Source organism: Urocampus carinirostris, chromosome 8 (assembly GCF_059441175.1).
Source record: "Urocampus carinirostris isolate Australia breed hairy pipefish chromosome 8, RoL_Ucar_1.0, whole genome shotgun sequence".
Taxonomy (NCBI): domain Eukaryota; kingdom Metazoa; phylum Chordata; class Actinopteri; order Syngnathiformes; family Syngnathidae; genus Urocampus; species Urocampus carinirostris.
Window position 1 is genome coordinate 26,999,518 of NC_142356.1, and position 14,511 is coordinate 27,014,028.

The 14,511-nt window shown below is 37.1% G+C and overlaps 1 protein-coding gene across 10 annotated transcripts in view; it reads right to left on the reverse strand.

The window, feature by feature from the left end:
• The window catches only part of cacna1ab (calcium voltage-gated channel subunit alpha1 Ab), a 145,784-nt gene that overhangs the window by 21,350 nt on the left and 109,923 nt on the right, over window positions 1–14,511 (reverse strand). For 4 of the 10 annotated variants that reach the window (XM_088342184.1, XM_088342183.1, XM_088342172.1 and 1 more), the window contains 7 exons: window positions 14,204–14,309; window positions 12,981–13,088; window positions 10,297–10,400; window positions 8,218–8,241; window positions 5,487–5,608; window positions 3,813–3,957; window positions 817–930 (listed from right to left, as the gene is read on the reverse strand). In XM_088342184.1, the coding sequence (XP_088198310.1) occupies window positions 817–930; window positions 3,813–3,957; window positions 5,487–5,608; window positions 8,218–8,241; window positions 10,297–10,400; window positions 12,981–13,088; window positions 14,204–14,309 (723 nt within the window). The remainder of the gene's footprint in view (window positions 1–816; window positions 931–3,812; window positions 3,958–5,486; window positions 5,609–8,217; window positions 8,242–10,296; window positions 10,401–12,980; window positions 13,089–14,203; window positions 14,310–14,511) is intronic. The other 6 variants (XM_088342174.1, XM_088342173.1, XM_088342181.1 and 3 more) reach the window with 4 other exon arrangements.

Genomic DNA, 14,511 nt, shown 5'->3' on the forward strand with positions numbered 1-14,511 from the left:
CTTATCAGAGGATGTGTGTGAGTTAATTGAGGGTATTGGGCATTTATACCACTAGTGAATACATTTTTGTAGTTTTTAATGAATACATTTATATTTGAATTCAAAGCCAAATTTTAATCCAAAAAGATGTTTAGAAATTATTTTTGCAGTTCAAGGAATGTGTTTTTCTTTAATCACAATAAGTCGCTGTATTGTGAAGTCCAGGGGTTTTTCAAACCGAGAGTAGCAGTTGTGAGCTATTGTCAAACAGGTCGGCGGGCACCCCAGCTGTCCTTAGGGGGCACCCTGGTGTGTGCGGACACCACGTTGGAGACCCCTGGTGTAGTGCAAAGAAGCACAAAGAAGAATACAAACCAAAGTAACCAAACCGCACCAATGTTCTTGTATTTTACCTGCCCAGCCTTGAGCGGGTTATCCAGCACTCAAGCATAAAGCTTTGGGTCTTTAAGAACCGTAGCAGGAAGATAGCGGACAATCATACCAAGACCATGTTATGTAAAATAAAAATCAATTCATTGGCCTACGAGTTATTAAAAAATTCAGGTATATATGATAGTTCATGTATTTTTGCGTATTATTTAAATATATATTGTTTTTAACAATTAAGTTTTTTCCAACTACTAACAAGAACTAAATAATTCACAATGTCACTTTAAACAATTAAAACTTTTTCTTTCTTATTAAAATGCTCTTAACATTTTACAATGCTTTGTATTAAACATAAGCTGGACAGAGTGTATGAAGATGGCAGGTAGGGATGAATGTAAGAAGGGTGGGGGGAATGTGAGGAAAGTGGAGGGTGATGGAGGTGCTCACTTGGTTGTCTGCTGAGAGGCGGGGCATGGAGAGGGTGCGCCCGTGCCCATCCACGGAGTGGCAGGGCTCGGTGTCCGAGTACCCGTCCCGCCCCATCTCCCGCATCTCTACCGTCTGCAGGGACACAACCAGAGGAGTCGTGACCTCTGTCCTCCTGACCTACAGGGGGTGCTACAGCCATTGTGGAAGGGGGCAAACTAACACTCGACTAGCAAATTTATTGTGTCGTTGTGGGTCAAATTTGTATGACTAGCAGCCAGCATTTGGCTTACACTCGCACACACACATTGGTAAATACATATATAAACATTTTAAACAGTGACGTGCAGTCAGGGGAGGCATCATGGATATACAAAGTAGAAAATATAAGAAATGGTTATATTTATGCAATGTTAAAGTTCTTTCCCATTCAAATTATTTTTCACAAGCGCTGGATTTTCAAAATACAATTATTTTAATACAATACAATTAGTATTTATCGTATTGCTGCCCAGAGCCTTGACAAATGCAGAGGAAGGCAGAGGAATTCTCTTGCCTCATAGCAGAGGGCGATGGTGAGAGCAAGGGTTTTTATTTGGCGCACACCAGAGCCAAAAACAAAATAATTTGTGATATTAACTAACAGCAAGTCAAGCCATCCAATAATTTCCTTCTTGTTGCATGGACTTTTTTTCATAATGGAAGACTACCTTTTGATTGAGGCTTTTAATCAAAAGGAACAGTGAATAGACTTCATTTACAGACGCTCCCCGACTTACGACCATCCGACTTACGTAAAACGGTAGATACGAATATTTTTTTCCTGGTGTCGAAAAATATCCGGACATTGCTGTAAGTTAGATTTTGCATTGTGTGCACCTTTTTCCGAGTCAAGTACAGGACATTACTGTAATGCTCCTTCTGCCACAACCGAAAATACGTTTTTATTGTTAAATATCTAGTGCATCCATTCAACATGGTTGGTGTAAAGTGTAAGAAGAGGTGAGCCGTTTCTTTTGAAATGAAAGTGGAATAAAAAAAGTATCATGCGGTGGAGAAAATGGTCGGAACACTTTTTTTCGGCCACTTTTTACCACGGAGGAGGACCTCTTGAAGCCCATCTTCCAAAAGTAAGTTAAACTCAACTTCTTTTATCTTATAGAGCACATTATTCTATGAAACGTTTATTTTTTAGCAGAAAACAATACAGGTTACTTATACAAGCCTTAAACATACTTATATAAACCCTAAACATACAAAATATAGCAATGAAGCAACTTATGAACAAGTTCAACTTACGAACGGTTGTCCGTAAGAAGGGCAGCGTCTGTATTAGGCATGGTAAGACGATATTTTTTTATGATACAGCTTATATACAGTATTGCTTTCTTGCTCTGCCAATCAAATGATGAATAAGATATAGGCTCATTTATCTTTTAAATCTCACTGTGTCTCACCATACACAAACATCACTGTCAGGGATGTACCCTGATTTTAAATACAATATCAAATAAAGTAAATGTAATAAAAATATAAAAAGATGTTCTGTTATGCAAACCATATTTAGAGAACACAGTAATACTTAATAAAAACACATACATGCAACAAAACACAACGGAAAATCATTCAAAAACACAGTGGAAATATAGAAAATTAAAAATCAATTTATTTTATTTAATACAAGAAAACAATGCCCTTTGATGTCCAGAGCTGTACTACACCACAATGCTACCACAGAACTAAGCATATGTAATTCAACCCAGGTGAAACAAAACTAGCATACTAGTGACTTCCAATCAAACACTTATTTGATCTACAAATGATAAATGTCTGAGGAGTTATGGAAAATTACGTTTTACATTCAAACAAGCCAGGGAAATTGAATTTGCTGAAGTTGCTAGCATCTAACAAGAATGGTACCATGTATATATATATATATATATATATATATATATATATATATATATATATATATATATATATATATATATATATAGTTAAAAGTGGACTCTGTAGACAGGTACTGTAGACTAAGAAAAATAATCTTTTAAGTATATATTTTGAAATTTAAGTATGTCGACACCATTCTTCGGGGATGAATAAAGTATCTATCTATCTATCTATCTATCTATCTATCTATCTATCTATCTATCTATCTATCTATCTATCTATCTATCTATCTATCTATCTATCTATCTATCTATCTATCTATCTATCTATCTATCTATCTATCTATCTATCTATCTATCTATCTATCTATCTATCTATCTATCTATCTATCTATCTATCTATCTATCTATCTATCTATCTATCTATCTATCTATCTATCTATCTATCTATATATCTACCTTTTGTATATACAGCGTGCATTTACATTTCTTGAATAAGTGGACTTTATTTAAAGGAACATTGTGTATTATTTAGTGCCTTCTACTGGTCAAGAATATTCCTTAAAAAACGATATTAATTGATTTGAAGAATAAGCAAAAATACTTGATTTATCAGATAAACGTGTATTTTTTTAAACGTAATTTGTATTTATTTTTCTCACATCAGTCTAACCAAGAGGGAGCTGACATGATTGTCTGCCAACTTGCTTCTCAGGGTACCCCAGAAAACCCCAAACCTTGTGAGAGGTTGGGTAAAAAAAATAGACGTAAAATAATGCGGGTTGGTCACTTTGACTCTCGTAGTTTGTAAGTTTCCTTGTTTTCAGTTCTAATACAGAATTCAGCGACATGTAGCGGTCAAATATTACACAATGTCCCTATGAATATTTGTTTTTAAAAAAGTTATTATGAAAAAAACATTCTTTTTTTTTTATCCTTCCTCTGAAAACTCACATTTCGCGTCTTTCCTGGAGTGCCATGTCTTATCTCTTTGCAAACAATGACAGTAAAGACATTCTAATTCTATTGTTCTAATTCGAATTCTAATGATCAAAAATTAGCTCCTAGCTTTTCGGCAATATTGCAGAAGTGCTTGACGCGTTGCCAAGGCAACAATGTTTGTCATACCTGTGGGCTATGGCGGTTGTCATGGAGGTCATCGGGGTACGGCCGGTCGGGGCTCCAATTACCCGTCTTTTGGAACATCTCCTGGGCTTTGGTGGTCATCCACGACTGGCTCTGCGTCATGCTAGTGCCTTCTGAATGTCTAATGCTGAAATTCAAGCAGATGATCATTTATTTGCATCAAGGAAAGCCAGAAAGGTCAGGTTTCAGTTTGTGTTCTCTTTTCATTATACACCTACATTTTCTTCAGTGTGTTTTCTAGAATGTGTTATTGTGTGATTGTGTGATAAGTCTATTTTATTATTTTATTGTATTTTTCTCTTCACAATTTCTTAATAACTTTTGCCATTTTTACATATGTAGTGTATTTGTATTTGTATTTAGTGACAAGATTGGATAGACTGAGAAATGAAATTGTGAGAGACAGAACTGGAGTAGTAGTGGAATTGAGCAAGCATGTTGATCAGAGAGTACTCGGTTGGTTTGGACACATGGAGAGGATGGATGAGGAGCGAATGTTGAAGAGGATCTACAGAGCAGAAGTCAATGGAAGGAGACCAAGAGGAAGGCCGCGATTGACGTGGATGGATGGTGTTATGAGTGCACTGCAGGAAAGAGGTCTAAATATAATGGAAGCTAGAGCTCTTGTTGGTGATAGAAAGGAGTGGAGAGGTGTTGTGAAAGGATAGTGGGATTGTGGACGCGTTCTTAAGGATGGGCTGGGCACCCGTATGATGCGGCAGGGGTAAACTAGTGAAAGCTGTCGAGCCCGGCTGTTGAACAAAAGAGTGCGTTGTGTCACCCTGACCCGAGTGACATGGCCGCTTTCTGGTGTCCCGTTTCATCTGGAGGGACGAAAGCATGACCAACTTGGGTGCCGAGGTGCCTAACTTGTTTGGGTGTTTGGGCAATTGGGTTGGCCATGGTCCAAAAATGTTTGTGTGTTGTTTTTTTTTTTTGCTATTTATTTCCCTTTTATTTTCTTTGGTATTGTATGTGTGTGTCTTGCTGTTGGTCACCCCTCTTGAGGGATATGACCAAGGTACAAGTATTTGTGCAATTGACAAATATATCTACCTCTTTTATTCGTGTTAAACATGTGTCTTAGCAATTTTTGGGTGGGAAATGGGGGCGATTGGAGAGAGTTTCGCCCATGGAGTAAATAAGTGTAGAACTGCCAATGCGCGAGACACAGACGAAAGCCACACTTGCCTACTTTAAAGGAGGCGAAGGCAAACAAGGAACGCACGCAATAACTGCGGCAGGTAAAATTACTTTACTCAGTTTTAAGAGGTTGAAGAACAAAACTCAGACAAAACTCTTCGAAGTTCCTAGCGGCAGTGTAAGCAAAATTCAAATTTTTCTAAGCAGAAATGAAGTGTTTACCATCACTATTCATTACAATTGCAGTATGTTTCTGGGCTGCATCATAGGTCATGATAATGGGATTCACCCTTTTAAGTCTCGTGTTCATCTGATGTCGCCAGAGCCTCAGAGGACACGAGCCAACAATTCTATACTTCCCTGGCACGGGGAATATTTGGCAACATATATACACAATCGTGGGCAGGAACGCTAAACATTTTGTACCTAATTGGAAAAAAAAAAGTATTTTTGACCAGCCGATAGGTTGAATAACCGAACCATAAAACGTCAATAAATTGACTGAGCACTCACACGCTGTTGATGTTTTCGAGTTGAGTACCAGGGAGGCTGTTGAGTCCCTGCACCCCCAGTCCATCTGTGCCGTCGCCCTCTAGTGGCGGCTCCATTCGTTGAAACATCAATGGCTGACGGTTCTGCTCCAAATACGCCGTAAGCAGGATAAACAGGTAAAGGGTGAAAGTGGGTTGAGATAGGTAGGGTGAGTTAGTTGAGGACACAACACAACATAAACAGGACAAACGCACACTTGCACCATGAACCCCCAAGGGGGCGCCTTCAGCAACAGCAGACTGTGGCAGGGTGAAGCTTTTTCCACCTTTGACAGCTGATCTGAGACATAAAGACACCTTTCCAATGCACAACATGTACTGGCAGAAGGATATACCAAATTTATTCGAGTATAGCATTAACACGTGTATAACGTGCACTCCTAATTTTGGATTCTGTGCATGAGCCATGAAAAATGATTTACTTTAAATCGTCCATGCAAGTGATTTGGGTATTCTCACTGAAACAAAAATCTAAGTTTTATATTTTTTTAGAGATGTGATTGCATTTAGTGTTTTTGATTTTTGTAGGCAATATTTTCAACTTATAAATTATCGTGCAAATAATATAGTAATACATCTAAGTATGTCACCCCAGCCCTCGTTCATAACACTCACCAAAACTTGAGTTCTATTTCAGGTAAAGGGTAAAGTAAATACAGTAAATACAGTACATTGTATCACCATTTGACATCTTAATTTAATACTAGACACCTGAATTGTGACCATTATTTGAAAACACAACTAGAATGTTCTAATCTTGTTTTGAAATCTTAGCTCAGGCTTAAAACTTTACTTTGTAACAATAACCACTTATAGCCTTGCTACAAAACAGTAATAAATGACAATAAAGGTATATTCTATTCTATTCTATTCTAATTGAATGTATGCATCAATTTAATAAAATTATAACAGACATTTCAAAAAATAATCTTGAACTCCTGCCTCAAATTCAAATTCTTACTTTAGCTGTGATTCAGACTCAAACCCAATAATGGCATTCTAACCATTGTTGAAAATCATTAATCCGTTTTCTAAATGCCTAACATGGTACAAACTTTCATACACATTTTGTAACCCTTACTTGGCATACTTAGCTAAAAGCAAAATCTGAACCAATGATTCAAATTTGAATTTAAAAACCTTACAGTGCCTAGCGGAAGTATTAGCACCCCTTTTTTGGGCAAATGTTTTTGTCAAGGTGTGCAAAACTTTTGGAGACATGTTCAAAATGACTCGTGGCTATGATCGCAACAAAAGAAGGAGGTCAACATTTTTGCATCACCGACTTTTTTTTAATTTTTATTTGTGACTCTTTTTTCACATATTGTCTCACATATTTTCTATTCTTCGAAAATAGTTTTTCATCTGTAAGTTTAAAGCCCGAAATATGGCATTATGTCAAAAAGTTCTTGGAGATCCAACACATTTGCAAGGCACTGCACTCTGAAATCTAGAAATGGTTTAAAATGACCTCTATTGGGTAATTCAAAAAACAACTACAGTATTACTACATTTTTGCAGTTGTTTGCAACAAAACAGCACCATTTTCAGAGCCGGTTGTAAAAAAATAGGGTTGGGGCAGAGTGTAGGTGTTATTGTTTGTTCAGACCAACTAAAGGTGAGTTAAATGACCTTGCTAGAAACAATTACCTAGGATTAAGATACAATTTGTGAACCCAGAACATAATCACCCTTACTGATCAAGTTCAGTGCAATGGAAAATAGGTTTCAATTCCATGACCTCAGATCCGCGTCATTGTGGAGCTTCACAAAATTGGTGAGGGAGCTACTGTCAATAAATATTTGCACATAAAGTATGCAAAATCCTTTACATGTAAAATGATGAAAGTCAGGAAACATTTACACATACAGATTGATGACGTCAACATTTGTGTGGACATTTCCAGCGTGACTTAAATTTTGCCATGGCCTTCAACAACTGAAGAGAGAACAGTGATAAAGTATACATGGCTGCATCCTCTCAGACATGTCAAGGCTCATTTATGGTCAATATAAAACTTAATTCAAAAATTCGGAAATTAAGATTAGAAATTTCAAATTTTTACTATCTAATTCTATTTTATTATCCGATTATGGGCAAGTCATATATATATATATATATATATATATATATATATATATATATATATATATATATATATATATATATATATATATATATATATATATATATATATATATATATATGAAAATAAAGCTAAAAATTTGGACTTGACATTATACTACTGATCCAGCCCCCTCAGAACAGAAAGTCTGGATCTGGCCCGAGAACCAAACTGAGTTTGACAACCTTGACTAAAATAAAAATTCCAATTCAGGGTTTTTAATTTTGTAAGTAAACATTTAGTTGAAGCATAAAAAAGCCTTAACATGGGCCATGAGCTCAGAAAATACTCACCTCACAAACAAAAACAGAGAAACAGTATGAGAGATATATACATGATTGTCACAGGCTCTTTACTGCATACCCAGTTGCCAAGTCAGGAAATGGCTGAATGAAATGGTTCTTAACCAAGTCATGGCTTCACGGAACCCGCCACTCAATGATCAAACAGTCTGAGGGGTGGATCACTCAACATCTCACCAAAAAATACAGACGAACAACGATTGCTAAAACAAATTTCACAGATGAGAAATTTCACAGAACCGATCAACCGTTGAGCTGGACTGACCACATAAGAAGATCCCACCTCATCCTGGGGGCGGTGGTGAAAAAGTGAGACGTCGGACCGACAACGTGGACGAGAGACGACAGAAGAAAAGCAAGGACAGAGCAGAAAATCAAAAACAAAAAGCAAAGCTGGACCAGCACACACATGGCAAGACAAACGGGTAGACAGGAATTGTTGTCTATCAGGTGTATGGTTGCATTCAGGGGCATTACAAATTTTGAATAAATGAGCAGAATTTATAAGTAAGTGCGATCTGAGGGGCATTCACTGTCAGTACACAGCATAAGAAGTCGCAGCTGTTTAGTTTTGCCAAAATTCAGAACATCACTGGCACAAAAAAACAAACAAACGTACATATCATCATGTACAATATTAGGAAGTTTGTGGTAGTTTGTTAACGAGGGGTGGGAAAGAAATACCATGCATGATTCGCTGCAATGATATGGTATCTTTGTGATATTGAAATATGTCATAACATGAATATATATATATATATATATATATATATATATATATATATATATATATATATATATATATATATATATATATATATATATATATATATATATATATATATATATATATAAATATTATTATTATTGTAGCCAATTATTAATTTCGTTGTAACTAATGAAATCTATGATTGTCCATCTAATTAAGTAATTATTTATTTACTGGTCACTTAAAGTATCATTTAGTCTAGCATTTTTCCAAGTGGTTTCTTTTAGAATGTATTTAGCTCTAATGTGGTGGGTACTTTCTACTCCTGAGGTTTCATTCTTTCAAACTACGGCCATTTCTTAAATAAACAAAACTCGCCATTCGTATTTTACAGGTACAGAAAATGTCTGTTATTGTTTTATTTATTTTTGTAATAAATCAGAACAGAACGTCCCAGCCCCAGCTATTGTTTACTTGCCGAAAGTCTCTGGATGTAGATTTGAGAATAAACAAAACTCTCTCCATCTTCTTTATCAAGCTGGAAGTGTGAATATATTGATATTGTTGTTAACGTTAACGTACTTCAAAAATAAGGACAACTCATTAATTCATTCACGATTCAGTTCCAAACTGAAAAACCCAATTTTAATAAACTTTCAAACTTAACCTAATATTTATCTATCGTGATTTTTTTATACAAATTTGATTCCCCCGCTAATCACAGTGATGCTTTAACGATAAGCCACTCTACCCTGCACTCTAAAACACATGGTTAAAAATAACCTCTATTGGGTAATTAAAAAAAAAACTAGCGCAACAAAACAGCACAATTTTTAGAGCTTGTTACATCAAAAAAAGAGTTGGAGGAGAGTGTGGGAGTTAAATGATGAAATTGTTGCGCAGCTAGAAGCTGTGGTTGACTATACTATTAGCCACAGAGTAAACCAGTTTTACAAAGAAATTACATTCATATAGTAGAAGGGAACAATTATGAAGAATTGTAAATCAGATTTTCTTTTTAATGGAGCTTATTTTGGCATAAAACTGTCCAGCCCAAGCTTCACCATATCTTAATGCCGTACATAAATACAAAAGCATGGCAGAATGATAACCGTTTTCATAAACTATTCCAATATCTAAGCGATGTTTTAAAGTAATGTTGGCCAGTAACTTTTTGGTGTTTAAATTAACTCACTCAGCTTTGAATCACTAATTCTATTTCAATTTATTTAGGTTAGGCTGAGGGAATTCTTATTTTGGTTATTGTTGGAGTTATTTATTGAAGGTAGAATTTCATCAGACAAAGAAAAGTTAGTGACAGTGTTGGGTTTGGAAATAGGGTACTTAGGGGTTTTTAGGTTTCAGATCAGCATTTTAGCCTCGGGTATCCCCAGTTGACCTTCTAAAGAGCAGTATTTTAAAATAATTTGCAAAATATCCCAATGATAACATATCATGCCTTTTATTTATGTGCTCCAACCAAACTGCATGCAAACTTGCAAACTCTAGGAGTGACACAATGCTGAGGGCTCCTAAACTGATTTAAACATTTCATTGAAACGTTGGTGTGAAAACAATAAAGGACTCAGAAAATCTTCCCTGGGCATTAGAAACTATCGATGTGATCCGCTCTACCTGTTCCTCCTGCATGGCCTGCATCTTTTTGGTCTTGCTCTGCCGATAGTATTCCATGATCATCATGGCGGCGTAGATTTTGCCCACCGTCAAGTCTGTGGCTGCTGAGAAAATGACAAGTTACCCTGGAAGATTAGACCCGAGCGAGATGGGACCCTGCGCTGTGGGGGTGTTGGGTGGGGTATAGGGGGACGAGACAGATAGGAACACAATTTTCACAAAAATGTTGCACCAGACAATGAGGACAATTCTGTTTCGTTAGCACCGATGGACTTTAGTCCACTGATTTAAAGTTGAAGATTAAAATTATATAGCCAAATCCCCTAATGGGAGGTGGCTAGAGTCAAGAACACATTCACATTTTTGAATCTTTCTGGGAAATTCATACAGAAGATGGAATTCCTAGCCCCCTCGCTCAACCCAACTGATGTGTTGTAACATCTCGTTGGGAGTCATTAGTTGAACAAACCCCCCCAATTCCAACCCATAATGCCGAGCACCAAGCAGCAAGGCAATGGGAACCAATTTTGTAAATCTTAGGTATGACCCTGCCGAGGCTTGAACCAGCAACCTTGGGGCGGGTGATCTGGGCCCAAAGCCATCGAACTGGATGAAGGGTAAAAGAGCAAGACATTTTAGAGAACTAGAAATAGGTTGGGGTTAATGTTGGATAACCTTGGTTATAGTTAAGGATGGTAATGTTTGGAATAATGTCAGGCTTGCAATCTCAAAAATTCAAGAGTTTAGGGTCAATGTTACGGTTAAAATTCATCATGGTTAGGGTCATACATTCTGGATTTTTGTTAAGGGTTTTGTTTAATTAGGCCTCCCAGATATTAGATAAAATACTTTAACTGACCCACTAAGTTGCTGTGACAGTCCTTGCACACATTATCCTGTTTGAACTATTAAAGACCATTGGGTTACACATTACTGAGCCAACCAGCCAACCCCACACTTCTTTTTTTTTGTGCGAGTGGGTGGCCAACACAGTATAAGACTAGAGACTGTTTAAGATAAGACAGACTTCTTCAGTATCGTGCTGAAAAAGGCTCTACAGCTGTGTATACGATATTTTTGACATCCAGTAAATTGTTAAATAAAAATATGCTGTCTCCTAGTTTTTAGTTGTACCACAGTGAGCATCTACGATAAAAGAACTGGGGTAAGGTTTAGGCAGAACCTTACAGTTTAGTGCTTAATATTAGGAATTAGATCGGGTGCTGTTTGGAGTTCATGTGTGGTTTTCGATTGGGTTCCAGCATTCGGTAATGGTCACAATAGCGTGATCATGGTTTTTGAGGGCCAAGATTCAAGCCCTCAAAGACCAGGACTCTGGAAGCCTGGTTCGAAGAATGCCTGTAAAGACATAATTCCCAAGAACAATAAATTCATTGTAACCAGATACTTCTGTTCGATAAGATATTTGGCTTTTATCAGAGGAGGCTCCATAAGCCCACATTTGACCATTCATCATCTCAAATAAAGTATAGAGAGTCAGAGAAGTTGCCTAATGGGGTTGTTTATGTCTTATTAGTGGCTCATAGAGTGAAACAGAAGTGACCTCATCTTCTGGCATGCAACATCCAGATACATTGAAACAACACAGTACAGTTGTCAAGAAAGCCTTTGGTCTTTTCACAGGCAGATGCTTTTCTGTCTTTTACAACGAGCATTTGAGTTACTTGAAATTTCCACCATCTCAATAGCTCACTGAATCATGCTTTGAGTGCATTTCATGGTAGCGCAAAGGACAACATGGCCACCTCACTGTCAAACACAACAGAAACCTTCGGGTCCAAAGCTCAATTTTTTTCTTAAACTCAAGCTTTTTGTCCAAGCAAGAGTTTGCAAGAAGACAAATCATTTGCAATTAGAAAACATTGAGCTTCTTTTCGTGTCTTTTTCACAGCGGCGTGGCTACGAAACCTCTGGCACCACAGCAAAAAGTCATATAATCACACGTTTGATTAAGCTATTTCCATGCATCAATGGATCAAAATGGCCTATTTGAATCATGCATGGTGCTTGTACATTATTTCATTGTTCATGCTGATCATTCCTAAAGAGCTTTAGATTAAGTCTTAAGGTTTTTTTGTCTGCTCAGTTCTTCCTGTAGTGAAAAGACTCCTATAGAGGATCTTCTATAGTTGACACCCCCTGATAGCAGGATAGAATACAAATGTGTACTCAATTATGTGATGGTTAGTTTGGGCCTCTGAGGTATTAGATAGATAACTTGAGCCGACCTGTTGGGTTGCTGTGACATGCCCTTGTTTGGCACCTTTCTATCGAAGAGCACAACACACATATTATCCAAGCTGTGTGTGCATGGATCTGTGGTTTACATATCAACTGGCAAGTACAGCCTAGAGCCAGGGAACTAGCCATGTTAAAAACTATAATGGCTGATGCATTATTCATAATCAGTTTCCATGGTAATACGGAGGTTAATCAAGGAAAAAAACTGACACAGTTACATTTCTTAGTAAAATTGTCAATGTGTCATTACCCAAATGTTTGTTTACCATCTTGGGTAACTAATTTATGTATTTTGTATGTTCCCTGATCAGGGGGTGCGAAGCATTGACTGACAGGTAGAAGCTGTCCTCTTGGTGAGTTGGATGATCGGACGTACAAACATTACCACTGAATACTGAGGCCAGGTCTTGACGGCAACTTACCCTTGTGAGGCGTGACCAGCAGGTCCAGCGTCTTCTGTGACAGGTTTGGCCAAATGGCCATCATCTCCTTGCGTAGCTCCGCATCCATTTGCTGCTTGTCTGCACCGCCTGTGAGTGTTCCAGGTTATAGATTTGTGCTGTCAATTAAGTTTTGTTTATTTGTTTGTTTAAGGATATAAGTTCAGAATGCAAACAGGACGATGAACATTATGCTGTTCTTAACCGTTCATCTAAATAAACGGTCTTCAAAGCTAGATTTTAAATGTTTTCCTCTTGTTTCTGATTACATATCAAAATAAAGCAAAATAAAGTAAAGCAACGCTTTTGACCATAACGATAACGGTGATATAATGGCAGGAAAAGTAATAGTTAGGTTACCCGGTTACCGAAAAAAAAAAAAAGGATGTTACATTAACGGCGTTATTCATAATGCCATTAATCCCAAAATTGTGTATATCTTTAGATGAAGGAATTCTTCTTTTTCAAAATAATTGAATTTTTGAGTATCGTGTGCTTTCTTGGATTAAAAGTATTTTAATACAACTTAATTTAAAGTTTGTCATACAACAAGAATGTCCAATTCAGAAAAAAAGTAGTGTTAGGAGAGATCTTATTTTACAAAAGGAAAAACTCATTTCGACTATCTTGTTTTTCCTTTAAGATGTGAAAGTCATATTCAAAGAAAAGAAACAACATGTTGACAGAATTTCAGGCAAAAATATTTGAGTAAGAAGTCAAAATATTGAGAACCAAGAATACAAATCACAGAATTAGTCAATCAATTTTGTACAATTAAAAAAAAAAAAACCTTATTAAGGGACACTGTAATATTTGACCGCTGATCAAGTACATCAAAATTCACGTTTATATCTATGGCTTTTGTTTGGAAACAAAAAAATCAAGGTTTGTTGAAATTTTATGTTACTTTAAAATCTATAAATTGTTAATGTAAATGTGTAGTATTTAAAACTAAGAGTGAAGTTTTGGCATGGACAGAAGGGACCTGTCCCCACTAATATCATGTGATAAATTAAAAAATGTGCTATTTCTCCACCATTGCCAAGACCAAACGTACGCCCTTGTGTAAAACAAATTTGAGTAGTAAGTATCACTTTAAGTATATTCTACAGGTCACTGACGAGCAGTTTGGACACCACTGATGTAAAGCCAGGCTGTTGAAGATGACTATGTCACGGGATAGGATCAATACTTTGTGTTCGTACCCTTGGCGATCTTGATATCCAGTGCTGTCCTGATGAGCGCCATGAGTGTAGAGTTAAAATGGACCGTGTTGTCGTCGGCAACCGGCAGGTCCATCCGAAGCAATCTCTGCAGAGAGCCAGTCGGTATGAACATCGTGAAACGGATAATGTCCCGGCTGCATCGCGGCTGCACCCCAACATCCTCTGGGGACGGGGGGCAGCAAAGGGCCCGAAAAAGGGCCATGAGGTTGAGAGAGCTCCATAGACAGCAGCCAATGACTGTGTCGGATTTCCAAGTTATGGTCAATTTGGTTTTGGATCTGCTTTCA